The sequence below is a fragment of the Dermacentor andersoni genome, chromosome 4 (genome assembly GCF_023375885.2).
Source record: "Dermacentor andersoni chromosome 4, qqDerAnde1_hic_scaffold, whole genome shotgun sequence".
NCBI lineage: Eukaryota > Metazoa > Arthropoda > Arachnida > Ixodida > Ixodidae > Dermacentor > Dermacentor andersoni.
Window position 1 is genome coordinate 5,634,015 of NC_092817.1, and position 15,827 is coordinate 5,649,841.

Genomic DNA, 15,827 nt, shown 5'->3' on the forward strand with positions numbered 1-15,827 from the left:
TCATGAGGCATTGTGTATATAGGGCGGCCAATCTTTCTAGGACAGTGTTCCCACCATCCTTCAACAAATCTCCTGTTACCTGATCCTCCCCAGCTGCCTTCCCCCTTTGCATAGCTCCCAAGGCGTTCTTTACCTCTTCCGGTGTTACTTGTGGGATTTCAAGTTCCTCTAGACTATTCTCTCTCACCTTATCGTCGTGGGTGTTACTGGTACTGTATAAATCTCTATAAAACTCTTCAGCCACTCGAACTATCTCATCCATATTAGTAACGATATTGCCGGCTTTGTCTCTTAACGCACACATCTGATTCTTGCCTATTCCTAGTTTCTTCTTCACTGCTTTTAGGCTTCCTCCGTTCCTGAGAGCCTGTTCAATTCTATCCATATTATAGTTCCTTATGTCCGCTGTCTTACGCTTGTTGATTAACTTAGAAAGTTCTGCCAGTTCTATTCTAGCTGTAGGGTTAGAGGCTTTCATACATTGGCGTTTCTTGATCAGATCTTTCGTCTCCTGCGATAGCTTACTGGTTTCCTGTTTAACGGCGTTACCACCGACTTCTATTGCGCACTCCTTAATGATGCCCATAAGATTGTCGTTCATTGCTTCAACACTATGGTCCTCTTTTTGGATTAAAGCCGAATACCTGTTCTGTAGCTTGATCCGGAATTCCTTTAGTTTCCCTCTTACCGCTAACTCATTGATTGGCTTCTATTGTACCAGTTTCTTCCGTTCCCTCCTCAAGCCAAGGCTAATTCGAGTTCTTACCATCCTATGGTCACTGCAGCGCACTTTGCCGAGCACGTCTACATCTTGTATGATGCCAGGGTTCGCGCAGAGTATGAAGTCGATTTCATTTCTAGTCTCACCATTCGGGCTCCTCCACGTCCATTTTCGGCCAACCCGCTTGCGGAAAAAGGTATTCATTATCCGCATATTATTCTGTTCTGCAAACTCTACTAATAACTCTCCTCTGCTATTCCTAGAGCCTATTCCATATTCCCCCACTGACTTGCCTCCGGCCTGCTTCTTGCCTACCCTGGCATTGAAATCGCCCATCAGTATACTGTATTTTGTTCTGACTTTACCCATCGCCGATTCCACGTCTTCATAGAAGCTTTCGACTTCCTGGTCATCATGACTAGATGTAGGGGCGTAGACCTTTACAACCTTCATTTTGTACCTCTTATTAAGTTTCACAACAAGACATGCCACCCTCTCGTTAATGCTATAGAATTCCTGTATGTTACCAGCTATGTTCTTATTAATCAGGAATCCGACTCCTGTTCTCGTCTCTCTGCTAAGCCCCGGTAACACAGGACGTGCCCGCTTTTTAGCACTGTATATGCTTCTTTTGGCCTCCTAACTTCACTGAGCCCTATTATATCCCATTTACTGCCCTCTAATTCCTCCAATAGCACTGCTAGACTCGCCTCACTAGATAACGTTCTAGCGTTAAACGTTGCCAGGTTCATATTCCAATGGCCAAAGGCCAAAGGACAAAGGATATTCCAAAGGACACACTAAATGTAACGGACACTCACCCACACAGTCGGACTTGCTGATGGTGCCGGTCATGCGCGTGCTGAGTCCGGCGTCGCATGCAATGCAGGTGGTTTGGTTTCTGCCGTGTTGATAATGGCCAATGGGGCAGGCGGTGCATGGCTTGAGTCCGTTTTTCGAGTACGTTCCGGCATCGCACATATCTGCAAGACGGTACACCAGGAGAAAGTGACTGCCACTTCCGCAAGCCACTGATCCCTTACAGCTCTTTTTGGCACACAGCCTTCTGTTAGAATCTGTGCTGTGTTTGCGCACGCACTCATGTCTGCAGTGACGCATACAAGACAGCACTGTTGCTCGACCACTGTTAGAGGTTACGGGCTTGGCGTTTTTGACGCGATGATTGTGGTTTACAGCGCCTCGGCAGGCTTCGGAAAAGCCAAACCTTCCGACTTGGCTAGCTGAGGGCCGAGCACGGTACGCTTTTCATAGCGGGAGGCATCAGCCGGGTGCGTCGTGTGCTCAGAAGCGTGCGCAAACTCGCATCTTCCGGCGGCGCACCCTGCGACGAAGTTCGGGCAACCGGGGCTATCAGACTACAAGCTGATACCGGTCACTGCTCGCAGGAAAACGTTTAAGGCCCGACTGTGTAACGGAAGCTAGTGCATATTGTACGCATGAGTTACAGTATATTCTGTTAAGAAAATGCAAAAAAGAAATGGCAGACACTATGTCCGAGTGGCCGTCGGCATTAATACGATTGGCATTGAAGCACTGTAGCCACACTCTCCGCCAAAGCGCCTCATGTATGAGGCGTGCGCTGCAGCCAGGCTCCCGCGCTTGCGATCGATGGATGCCTTTGTAACGCGCTGCAGGGTTGCGCCACCAAGCTCTTGCCAATATATTGCCTAATGTCCTACCTATGGTAAAAAAGAAAAAAAAAACAGGAAAACGGAAAAAGAACACAAGAGGAATTCCCATCGTCAAACTTTCTGAACGCCTATTGGGAGCTTTGATTTTGTACGCCTCCTTGTTTTTCGTTTGCCTACTTTTCTTCCACGAATCTTCCAATCGCCTCTTACTAATTTCTATTGCGGACATGTTTGCTTTCCCCCTGCTTTCGCTGAACCCAAGGGCTTCAAGGAGGCCAGAGGTGCCTAAATCGACCGCTGGGCAGATATCTTCACATTTTAACAAAACATGCACCATAGTTTGCCTAGCACACGCTTCTTCTTCCTTGTTGCCTCTAAATTTACAAGTGCGTGTTCTAAGGCATCCTAACCTGGCTTCGAAAAGCAATGCGTTTTCTGTTAAGTTACCATAAATTATTTCTTTCCTGATTTCGCTTTTTTTCCTCTTAAGTTTTTACTTATAGCAGGTTTCTTTCCCATTGCCGCCACCCATGAGATTATCTCAGCCTCTCTGACTTTCCGCTTGAGGTTCTTTGTTGGTATGTTGCTCACCACACCGCTCGCATACTTGCTGGCGAGTTTCTTGGTTCTTTTCCTCCGCTGTGAATCACTGTTTTTCTTGTACAAACATCTGAACACTCTCCCAGTCCATTTACTTCCTTCCATATTCCTCAGTCGTTCTTCATTAATAATGTTAGTCTGAGTTTCACTTAAACTGCACATGCCATATCACCCTGCACAGCTTCATTTGCAGCCTTCCCGTGAGCGCCCAATGTGAGGCATCCCACTGACCTTTGGTTGCCATCGAAGCCTGATTGTACCCCTGACTTCAAGCAAACACCGCATTTCCAAATCTAACTCCTGGAACCATTACGCCTTTCCACATACCCCGGAGCACCTCGTACCTATTGTAGCCCCATAGCGCTCTGTGCTTCATTATTTCTCTTCCACTTTACTGTTATTGCTTTTTCCTGTGTTTCCATATATCTATTGCGTTCATTTACCCATATACCAAGGTATCTATGTGCTCTTACCCGAGGTATTTACTGACCCTGTATTGCCAATGTCTGTTCACGGTTTTCATTGGGTACCATAACACCTGATTTTCTAACACTAAATTTCAGACCTAAATTCTTGCCTTCTTGTCCACAGATATCAGTCAGACGTTGTAAATCACTTTGCTTGTTAGCTAGCAACACAATGTCGTCCGCATAAAATAATCCTGAAAGCTGCTGCTATACTACTGTACCTGCCGTCTGCATGAGAGTTTAAATTCGATATTACTGCGATATTAAATTCGATAAATTCGATATTAGAAGAAGTGAAGGACCGCGCAAAGAGCGATGGAAGGAACAATGCTGCAGGCATAACTTTAACGAAGGCGTAACATTAGGAAACAGAGAGCGGTTTGGATCAGAAAGTAAACGGGTATAGACGATATTCAAACCGACATGAAGAGAAAAAATGGCGCTCGGCAGGTCATGTAATGCGCAGATTAGATAACCGTTGGACCATTAGGGTAACAGAATGGGTACCAAGAGCGGGAAGCGCAGTAGAGGACGGCAGAAGACTAAGTCGTGCGACGTAATTAGCAAATTTGTGGGTGCTAGTTGGAATCGGTTGGCGCAGGACGGGGGTAATTGGAGATCGCAGGGAGAGGCCTCCGTCCTGCAGTGGACATAAAATAGGCTGATGAAGATGATTATTATTATTATTATTATTATTATTATTATTATGACAGAACCCAATGTCCGCCCTGGAAATGTCCCTATCGCCACTCTTTTGTCGCCTTTCACCCTCTCCACAATTGCCTCTGAGCACCTAGCCCGGCTTGAGTCACCGGCGACTATCACCCTCTGACTCTCCTACTGGCGAGGCCTCTCACTGCTTCTCTTTGCATCCTTTTCTGCGTGATTAGGGCTTGACAAGGGTCACTGACACCTACCTTCCTGCTTTGCCTTCGTGGCCACTTCAAGGAAGGTGAAGCTCTTTCCAGCTACCCCCACCCCACGTTGCACGCATTCCCCGTACTTTGTTGGCACTTCTTTTCCTGTCACGTCGGGAGACGGCGTTCCATCGTCACGGCCATTCTCGTTCATGATGGGGGCCCCGTACAGCTTTTTCTCGGCTGCGCAAGTCTTTTCCCCACCGCCTTCCGTGCATCGCGCTCCATATTTAGAACAATTTGAGATTTTCGACCGCTTTCACAAGCTCACCCTGGTAAGCCTCCATTTTCTTTAATCTAGCATCGACATCACAGTGTCAGCGGATGGACTCGATATACCCTCCATTGTCATCCTTCCACTCGGCTACCTTGAGGAAACCCGGTACACTGCACGCTTTCCCGTCTTTCTTGCCATTTGATGCGCTTACTTTGTTCTAACGCAAACATCTAAGCTTTCATAGCACGTGCCTACAATCAAAGGCTGATACGCATAGGACCCAAGTCCTTAAAACGCCGCAAATTAATTATCAGGAATGTTTTAAAAGCAATAAATTCCGCACAGGCTTAAGGTATGACAGATGTTCACACGTGTTCAAGCAAGCGGCCACGCTCTCACTGTCCTAACAAAGCAATATTCCTGATACCAATGAACACACACACTAAAGCCACTAATAGCTAATAGTTTCGTCACTACCAAACTACTATTTAAAGGCTAGAAAGACCTAACGTCCCACACCACCACGTGTGTTGAAACACGTGGTAGAGAAAGGACGTTCTGAAGATACTGCAATACCAAATATACACGAGATACATCCGCGTACACAAAAAAACAAGAAAGAGAAATCTAGCAAATTACAATTTCAAGGCTAAAAATATCAGCAAATAAAAAAAAACAAGATCGAGCTCATAGCAGGCAGAAAAAAAAAATACATATTTCCGTCGCAGTCACGGAGCGCTGGCAAAAACACCCGCCCGCCACAAACATCGTGCCATCTAGCGGTGGTAAGGCTAAATTTCGAACCGGCAAGATTATTCGAGAAAGTGATTAAGCAAAATTTCTTTGGTTTTAGGAGTTTCGCCTGTCGGAAAAAAACTCAGAATTACCAGCGAGAGACATTTCGTAGTCTCTCTTTTGGGGCCCCATTGAGTCAGACAGCGAGGTCGACGCGACACTGAGGCACCCAGGCATACACGCTCTACGTACGAGAGAAATCAGTGGCAGTCTTTGCCAGCATTTTGACGCACCTCTGCAGGACGTGGAAGAGTCGGCGCCCCATTGCCCTGTCGACAAGCCGGCTGAGCATTTCTTGCACGACGACTGGCCGCTCTGGTCCTGGTAAGCGTCCGTGCCGCACGCAGTGCACGGCTCCTTGCCGGTTGTGGACCAGGTCCCAGGCTCGCAGAGCGCTGTTTTGCGGTAGCAAAGGTAAGCTGCATCCCTCAATGTAAACGTTAGGCGGTAGCTGCGAGCATACTGCGCAGCAAGGCCATACACGGGTGCGAGGCATGAGACCATATAATGTAAAACTATTCCAATCTGTTTTTATTGATATCTCCTGACGTCAAACTTACGTAACGGCCGACGCAAGCATCGGGCGGTGACCCGCAGCGTTGTTTGAACAGCCCAATAAAAAGCTCTTTTCGTTAATAGGAGGTTACCTAAGTTTGCTTTCAAAGCAAATAGAGTTGCCTGCCTTGACAGGTTCTTCTTACCTAATTGGCTGTCAAGAGGCGAGGAACATGCATAAGTGGAGAGGGTTCGGTGGGGCCGAGCCAGAGCAGTGAATGTTGATAACCGGGCGAGAAGGGTGTTGCGGGCGTTTGCGATTGGCCCACTTCCCCTTACGTGCGGTGGCTGGTCGAAAATCCCGGCGACATGAAACCGAATGATAAAAAAGCTGCTACAACGGATCCCCAGCAAAGAGGAGTTGGCAGAGCGATGTCGCATAAAAAGGGCTCGACTAGGTTGTACTGCCACGAAGAAATTGTTGTTGTATGCAAATAAGTTCATCCTCCCCGGCAGCTGCGAGCAGTCAGTGCCAGAGTGATCGGTGGGCAGCGAACTTGTATTCCTTTTCATACGCGACAGTCTTCGGCAATTAAAAAAAAAAAATCTTGGTTTGGTTCGGAATAATAATACATCTATATACGTCAATTAGACCTGGTGAGTGCTCGTGGTTTTGTGACGTCACGTGACAGACAGGCCAAGTCTGAAACCTTTCGATCGATAGCAGAACAATAATGACGAGAATGGCGTAGAATCAGAAATACTTTTTTTTTGTTCAGTCTAATCATGCACCATTTGTTTACACAGGTGATAGCAGAGGAAAAGTTCTCGCGGTTTCCGTGACGTGAAGTCATAGCAGCACGAACTAAAGCAATATAACGCAAAGAGAGAGGCACACGGGGACATGTGTCGGCAAGGTAACGAGGACATGCTTTAGTTCGCGCTGCTATGAATTTATAATGCAAAACCAAGTGGCCTAATTCTTAACTTTATTAAGTTTCCGTGACATCGAGTCACAGACAAGCGACGACAAATGGTGGAGGGGTGATTGAATAAATGAAATAGAAAATTTTTTGAATAGCTTTACGTTATAACGTCTATAATCTGCTGTTCTTTTGCTGATCGGTGCGTACTCGTCAGCTTGCTTCGTAGAGAAATGGGTCGACAAAGCCGACACACGTTCGGGGCACGTCACGGACACAATCAGAAAGGTGGTCTGGTGTACAAGAGCCAGCCGTGGCCTGTAAGCGTTTGCAGGGGTCTTGGGGAGCACGGGACTATTCTTGCTTGGCAAGCTGTAAATCACAGTAGCTGCGACAAGGATGGACAGGTACAGAGGTGAAGCAGACCCAGCTTCGAGCGTTTATCTCTTATTTGTGATGCACGATATTTCGTTTGCAATGAATTTGTTATAGTGTGTAATATCTCGGTTATTGTGTATTAATACAACGGGCGGAAAGCTGGCGCAATGATATCGTGCAACAAAAATTTGGAGGGCCCTTAAGCTTCGTCTTTAAGAGTGGAGCAAGATAGCATTGCAAGATCCCTAGATGCCTTTCACGCTTCCCGGGAACTGCAGCTCGTGCAACCGTAGTGTTTACCGGGAAACGCTCGCGGCGGACGCTATGCACGAAGGCGAGCTTTCGGGCAGAAAGGCGGCCTCTTGCGTAGGTAGTGCAAACTGGGCCAAATAAGTTACGTCATTTTCAGGTTCCTTTAATTGTGTGGCACTTGTAATATTGAAGTTCGACAAAATTTAAGGCAAAAGGCGTGCGCTGTCGGTGCTTATTGGCTGTCATTCTCAAAATTCTGAGGAATACTTTTATTAAGTATGTAAAAAATGGAATGAGCTTCTTTATGGATGCTATGGTGTGGTAATATAGCCTGCATATACCGCATGCGGTAAAGGAAGGCGTGGCATGCATATATATATATATATATGCGCACTCTAAGACGACGCGGCCAAATGCATGTTGCTGACTATTGTATGAAGGAAGTCACGCTATTACATTATTAGTCAAGATTCATTAACCAAATTCGGAAGCAACAAAGTTAGGCGAGAATTCCAATCAGAAAGTTGTAGAGCGCATTGCAAAACGACTGATTACAATTGTTTCTTTATCTGTATTAGGCGTACTGCTTTTCCGCTTACTGCAGAGGCCCGTGAAATACAAGAAAATGGCACGTGACATGACCGCTTGTGCGCCGTGATTTCAGCGCTCACAAACGCTCCGCGTACAAACGAACCTAGCATTTAGCCTGGCGTGCTGCCGCTGCGCCTGCTTATCGCTGTTATGAACCACCGGGTGGGAAGCACATTGGTGGCGCAAATCGCGCAACCAACGCCTGCGTCACTGCCCTGTCGCCTTTTATGCGGCAGCACAGCTTGCTAGAAGCTGCGTTCGTTTGTACGAGAAAGATTGGTAGCGCTGCAATCATGACGCGCAAGCGGGTATGTCACGTGGCATTTTTTTTTTTTGCATTTAGGGGGCATCTGCAGTAAGCGGGAAAACAGTAATGCCTAATAGACACAAAGTTAGAAACTGTCTAATTGGACGTTTTGCAAAGCGTTCTAGAACTTTCTGATTCAAACTTTTTCGGCTATGTTCGTTGCTTTAGAAGGTGGTTACTTAATATTGTCACGTGTTGGTGACGTTGAAGAACACAGTAGCAATACTGTGAAAGACAAAACCAACTTTTATTGGGCGAACCTGTGCCCACAAAAACAGGCTACACTTATAGCACAACGATAGCGGCGAACACGGTCGGCGATCGTCGCAAATCTGATCAGCGGGTCAAGCGCGTCGGCTTTTATACAACAGTCGTCGAATGTTCCAGACTAATCGTTGGGACCCGCATGCCTTCCACAAAGTTCTACAACATTCGAGTCACGCGATGAAATCAGATAACACAAGGTTCGGCGACAACAGACAGCCGGGTAGAAGCATCGATAACTTTCCAGAAACGTCGGATACATGCAGGCGCGTCCCTCGCTGTGCGATTACAGTTGTTAAGCGGCGAAACGTGGTCGGCCGATAAAGATAAGCACACATGTCAATACCCCCCTCTTAAAAAGCATCGACCCGATGCTGCAAACAAACGAAGTTAATAAACAAAAGCACTCGTAGCAAAGAAAAGAACAAAAATAACGAAGTTCGTCAGCGTCCGTAAAAGGGTTTAAGGCGCACCACGTGGACCACTTCAGATCGTGCGCGGCGCCGCTGTGAATGCGAAATGCCGTCTGGCACGACCTCATAGTCCAGAGCGCCAATACGTCGGATGACCTTGTAGGGTCCGAAATAGCGTCGGAGTAGTTTCTCACTGAGTCCTCGTCGGCGTATCGGGGTCCAGACCCAAACACGGTCGCCAGGCTGGTACTCGACGAAGCGTCGTCGGAGGTTGTACTGTCGGCTGTCCGTCCTCTGCTGGCTCTTGATTCGCAGGCGGGCGAGCTGTCGGGCTTCTTCGGCGCGCTGGAGATAGCTAGCGACGTCAACATTCTCTTCGTCAGTTACGTGCGGCAGCATGGCGTCAAGCGTCGTCGTCGGGTTCCTGCCGTAAACCAGCTTAAACGGCGTGATCTGTGTTGTTTCTTGCACCGCCGTGTTGTACGCAAAGGTTACGTACGGCAGGATCGCGTCCCCCGTCTTGTGTTCGACGTCGACGTACATTGCTAGCATGTCGGCGAGGGTCTTGTTTAGGCGCTCCGTGAGACCATTCGTCTGCGGATGGTAGGCAGTTGTCCTCCTGTGGCTTGTCTGGCTGTACTGCAGAATGGCTTGGGTGAGCTCTGCTGTAAAAGCCGTTCCTCTGTCCGTGATGAGGACTTCTGGGGCACCATGTCGCAGCAGGATGTTCTCGACGAAAAATTTCGCCACTTCGGCTGCGCTGCCTTTTGGTAGAGCTTTAGTTTCAGCAAAGCGGGTGAGATAGTCCGTCGCCACGACGATCCACTTATTCCCGGATGTTGATATCGGAAACGGCCCCAACAAATCCATCCCAATCTGCTGGAATGGTCGGCGAGGAGGTTCGATCGGCTGTAGTAATCCTGCTGGCCTTGTCGGTGGTGTCTTGCGTCGTTGACAGTCTCGGCATGTCTTGACGTAACGGGCGACGTCGGCGGTCAGACGCGGCCAGTAATACCTTTCCTGTATTCTCGACAGCGTCCGGGAGAATCCGAGGTGCCCAGCGGTTGGATCGTCGTGTAGGGCGTGCAGTATTTCTGGACGCAGCGCTGACGGTACAACAAGAAGGTAGCTGGCGCGGACTGGTGAGAAGTTCTTCACGAGCAGGTTGTTTTGTAGCGTGAACGACGACAACCCGCGCTTAAATGCAATAGGGACAACGTCGGTGTTTCCTTCCAAATACTCGACGAGGCCTTTTAGCTCCGGGTCTGCTCGTTGCTGTTTAGTGAAGTCTTCCGCGCTTATTATCCCAAGGAAGGCGTCGTCGTCCTCGTCGTCTTGCGGCGGGGGATCGATGGGGGCGCGCGATAAGCAGTCGGCGTCGGAGTGTTTTCTTCCGGACTTGTATATTACCGTGACGTCATATTCTTGCAGTCTGAGGCTCCACCGCGCCAGCCGTCCTGAAGGGTCCTTTAAGCTAGCTAGCCAACACAATGCATGATGGTCTCTGACGACTTTGAATGGCCTGCCATAGAGGTAAGGGCGGAATTTAGCTATAGCCCAAATGATGGCGAGGCATTCCTTTTCAGTCGTAGAATAGTTGCTTCGCGCTTTTGACAGCGACCGGCTAGCATACGATATCACCCTTTCAAGTCCTTCTTTCCTCTGGACTAGGACGGCACCGAGGCCTAGGCTACTGGCGTCAGTGTGGATTTCGGTATCGGCGTCCTCGTCGAAGTGTGCAAGTACCGGCGGCGAGTGCATGCGTCGTTTGAGTTCTTGAAATGCCTTGGCCTGCGGCGTTTCCCACTTGAACGCGACATCACATTTGGTTAGATGTGTTAGCGGCTCCGCGATGCGTGAGAAGTCCTTGACAAAGCGCCTATAGTAGGCACACATGCCAAGGAATCTGCGCACTGCCTTCTTGTCGGTTGGCTGCGGGAACTTTGCGATGGCAGCTGTCTTCTGTAGGTCGGGGCGTACTCCTGATTTGCTGATCACGTGGCCTAGGAACAAAAGCTCATCGTAAGCGAAGCGGCACTTTTCTGGTTTCAGAGTGAGCCCTGATGACTTGATGGCCTCTAGTACTGTGGTAAGCCGCCTAAGGTGATCGTCGAAATTTCCGGCGAATACAACGACGTCATCCAAGTAAACGAGACAGGTCTGCCACTTCAATCCTGCTAAAACCGTGTCCATCACGCGCTGGAACTTTGCAGGCGCCGAGCACAGTCCAAATGGCATGACCTTGAACTCGTAGAGGCCGTCTGGGGTGATGAAGGCGGTCTTTTCGCGATCTCTTTCGTCGACTTCTATTTGCCAATAGCCAGACTTGAGGTCCATCGAAGAAAAGTATTTAGCGTTGCAGAGCCGATCCAATGCGTCGTCTATCCGTGGAAGGGGGTACACATCCTTCTTCGTGATATTGTTCAGTCGACGATAATCGACGCAGAAGCGTAGGGTTCCGTCCTTTTTCTTTACCAGGACTACAGGAGAGGCCCACGGGCTTTTCGACGGCTGGATGATGTCGTCGCGCAGCATTTCGTCGACTTGTTGCCTAATAGCTTCACGTTCTCGCGTCGAAACTCGGCAAGGGCTCTGGCGGAGTGGTCGAGCGCTCTCTTCGGTTATTATGCGATGCTTTGCAACTGGTGTTTGTCGAATCCTCGATGACGTCGAAAAGCAGTCTTTGTATCGTCGGAGAAGACTTCTGATCTGTTGCTGCTTACTCATAGGAAGACTTGGATTCACGTCGAAGTCTGGTTCGGGGACAATGCTCATCGGGGTAGATGCGGCTGAATCCGAGAGGACAAAGGCATTGCTGGTTTCCACAATTTCCTCGATGTATGCGATTGTCGTGCCCTTGTTGATATGCTTGAACTCTTTGCTGAAGTTGGTTAGCATAACTTCCACTTGCCCTCCGTGGAGTCGAGCGATCCCTCTTGCGACGCAAATTTCACGGCCGAGCAGTAGATGTTGGTCGCCCTCGATGACGCCTTCTACGTCAGCGGGTGTTTCAGTGCCGACGGAAATAATAATGCTGGCGCGCGGCGGGATGCTCACTTGATCTTCGAGCAGACTCAAGGCGTGGTGACTACGACAGCTCTCCGGCGGTATCGCTTGATCTTGTGACAGCGTTATCGATTTCGACTTCAGGTCGATGACTGCGCCATGTTGATTCAGGAAGTCCATGCCGAGAATGACGTCTCGTGAACACTGTTGGAGGACAACGAAGGTGGCAGGGTAAGTCCGGTCATGAACGGTAATTCTTGCCGTGCAGATCCCAGTCGGCGTAATCAGGTGTCCTCCAGCGGTGCGAATTTGAGGGCCTTCCCATGCAGTCTTAACTTTCCTCAACTGGGCGGCGATGGGTCCACTCATGACGGAGCAATCGCTTCCTGTGTCTACTAAGGCGGTGACTGCGTGGCCGTCGAGCACGTCGAGGTCGGTGGTTCTTTGTCTTGCGTTACAGTTGGGCCTTGGCGTCGGATCACGGCTGCGTCGCGTTGACGTGTGGTTGGTACGTGGCGTCGTCAGGCGCTCTTTCGTCAGCGTGTTCTTTTCTGCCAGACTTCGTAGGGACGGCGGTGTGTCGTCGTTGTTATGTCGTCGAGATAGTCTTTTCGGCGTCTTCGGCGGCGGCGGAGGATCTTCGTCAGTTCGACGAACAGCAACCGCACCTCCATCGGTTGCTGCTTTTAGTTTTCCTGATATGGGCTGACGGACCGGCCCCGGGCTGGGCCAGTGTATGGTCGGCGCTGGGGCGACAGGTAGCGGCCTCGTGACGGCGAACGGGACGGTCGTCGAGGGCTCCACTGAGTAGCGGCGAGGTAGTCGGCGATGTCACGAGGGCGTTCACCTTCCCTCGGGCGCTGTGAGTTAACGGAGAAGCCTCGCAATCCTAGGTCGCGGTATGGGCATCGGCGGTACACATGGCCGGCTTCGCCGCAGTGGTAGCAGAGCGGGCGGTGGTCGGGGGCGCGCCAAATGTCCGTCTTCCTTGCGTAGGTGCGCTGGGCTACGGGTGGTCGTGCTGGCGGCGGCGGACGACGGAATTGCGGCGTTACAGGGCTCTGGCGCGGTCGCGGAGGGGGACCTTGACGGCGTGCGACGGCGGCGTAAGTCATCGCTTCTGGCCGGCGCTGCGGTAATTGCGGTTGCACCTCAGGAACTCCAAGCGATCGGTGCACTTCTTTCACGATGTCGGCGATCGAGGCCACTTGAGGCTGCGACGATGGCAAGACCTTGCGCAGTTCTTCGCGCACAATGGCCCTGATGGTCTCGCACAGATCGTCCGTGGCCAGTGATTGAATTCCGGCGTAGCTTGTTGGCTTGGTGCGTCGGTCGAATTGCCGGTTCCGCAATTCCAGTGTCTTCTCGATGCTCGTCGCCTCACGAAGAAACTCGTCGACGGTCTTCGGTGGGCTTCTTACCCTTCCGGCGAAAAGTTCCTCCTTTACACCACGCATCAGTAGGCGGACTTTGTTTTCCTTGTACATTTATGGGTCGGCGTAGCGAAACAGACGGCTCATTTCTTCAGTGAAGATCGCGATCGTCTCATTCGGCAGCTGCGCTCTGGTCTCCAGTAGAGCTTGCGCTCGCTCTTTTCGCACGACGCTTGTAAATGGTTGCCGGAAGCCGCTTCGGAAGAGGTCCCACGTTGTCAAGGTGGCTTCTCGATTCTCGAACCACGTCCTGGCGGCGTCGTCCAATGCGAAATAGACATGTCGTAGCTTGTCGTCGCTTGTCCAGCTGTTAAACGTAGCGACCCTCTCATACGTCTCGAGCCAGGTTTCCGGGTCCTCGAATGTTGAACCGCGGAACGTCGGAGGCTCCCTGGGCTGCTGCAGGACGATGGGGGACGCTGGGGCTGCCATTGGGGTTGCCTTGGCCACAATCTTCTTGGTCTTCTCAGGTAGAAGTCCGTGCTCGGGGGGCAGCTGTTGAAGACGGCGGCTTGCTCGATGGTCCGGGACTACGTTGGTGTTCTCTTTGCGGTCCGGGCTTGGATCACGGCTTGTCGGGGGCGTCCGGTACATGAACGAAAAGCACCTCCACCAGATGTCACGTGTTGGTGACGTTGAAGAACACAGTAGCAATACTGTGAAAGACAAAACCAACTTTTATTGGGCGAGCTGTGCCCACAAAAACAGGCTACACTTATAGCACAACGATAGCGGCGAACACGGTCGGCGAACACGGTCGGCGATCGTCGAAAATCTGATCAGCGGGTCAAGCGCGTCGGCTTTTATACAACAGTCGTCGAATGTTCCAGACTAATCGTTGGGACCCGCATGCCTTCCACAAAGTTCTACAACATTCGAGTCACGCGATGAAATCAGATAACACAAGGTTCGGCGACAACAGACAGCCGGGTAGAAGCATCGATAACTTTCCAGAAACGTCGGATACATGCAGGCGCGTCCCTCGCTGTGCGATTACAGTTGTTAAGCGGCGAAACGTGGTCGGCCGATAAAGATAAGCACACGTGTCAGTATTGTGTAATTATGCAATTAAGGAGAACCTAAAGTACAGTGTGTCTTACTCCATTCAGTAGTCAGCATCATGCATATGGTCGCGTCGTCTTTGAGTGCATGGGCAATTTTGAAACTCTGGCTAATGTTAGCTGGTATACACTATATATATATATATATATATATATATGGCTGAGGAAATCATGCTGGCCCCGTTCGTAAAATGAAGAAAAAGAGAACGACGTGCGTTGGAATAAGCACAGTGTATTTGACTGACGTTCCGGCTGGTGGACCAGCCGAAACGTCAGTCAAATATACTGTGCTTATTCAACGTACGTCGTACTCTCTTTCTTATATATATATATATATATATATATATATATATATATTAAAAAGTTAAATTATGGGGTTTTACGTGCCAAAACCACTTTCTGATTATGAGGCACGCCGTAGTGGAGGACTCCGGAAATTTCGACCACCTGGGGTTCTTTAACGTGCACCTAAATCTAAGCACACGGGTGTTTTCGCATTTCGCCCCCTATATATATATATATAGGGTGTGTGTGTTTGTGTGTGTACACTTTTTCTCTAACATATATTGCCGCGGACACCGGATTTTGCGCGAGGCGAGGCCCCTATCGCGTTAAAATGTCGCGCAGAAACGCCACAGAGCCGACGTATACACGCTGAGTATCGCACGCATGGGCATCGCCGTGCATCAGGGTCCACTGACGACAGCAGGGAAGTCTGCCGCCCCCTCCCTTCGGCCTCTTCGGTAACACACGACATTTCCAGTCAAGCAACACCGTGATGAAGAGAGTGGCGCGATGGCGAGCAGCGAGTTCTTACCTCGGCATTCAGATTCGGAGCTCGCCTTTTCCGTCAACGTTGTCTTGTTGGCCGGGCAGGGAACGCACGAGTCAGCTGCTTCCCGGTCGGAGTACGTACCTATCGGGCACGGCGTACAGCTCGTCTCGTTGCCGTAGAAGGTCCCCACGGGGCAGTTCACTGGAAGCAAGGATATGGACTCATTGCAGTGGCACTTAAGAACCGCTATTCTATCTTTTATTGAAGACGAAGTGTGGGAGATATGGGGTTCTCCTCCGTACTCTTGGGACAAAGGAACGACAACACAGTAGTGCAAACAATCACAAGGGCATTTATTGCACCTTTCATAGATCAATGCCTGCTAGCCGAGTTGCTATCCCCAAAACATGCCGATGGGCGCGCGACAAATCTAGAAGTCCGACTCACCGCGACCGCATAGCGAGCGAATATGTTCGCCCCATGCTGGATCCCAACGCCTGGTCGTTCGCGCGTACGGTCGCACGAACAGTGGCGCGCTCGAAGGCGGCCACGCGAGATGG

The 15,827-nt window shown here is 50.1% G+C and overlaps 1 protein-coding gene across 1 annotated transcript in view; it reads right to left on the reverse strand.

Annotated features, from left to right (window-relative positions):
• Nucleotides 1-15,827, reverse strand: part of LOC126536037 (sushi, von Willebrand factor type A, EGF and pentraxin domain-containing protein 1-like) — a 279,450-nt gene that overhangs the window by 136,567 nt on the left and 127,056 nt on the right. Inside the window, exons 15-17 of the mRNA XM_072287493.1 lie at nt 15,335-15,468; nt 5,603-5,831; nt 1,543-1,704 (exon numbers count right to left, since the gene is read on the reverse strand). Coding sequence (XP_072143594.1) covers nt 1,543-1,704; nt 5,603-5,831; nt 15,335-15,468 — 525 coding nt within the window. The remainder of the gene's footprint in view (nt 1-1,542; nt 1,705-5,602; nt 5,832-15,334; nt 15,469-15,827) is intronic.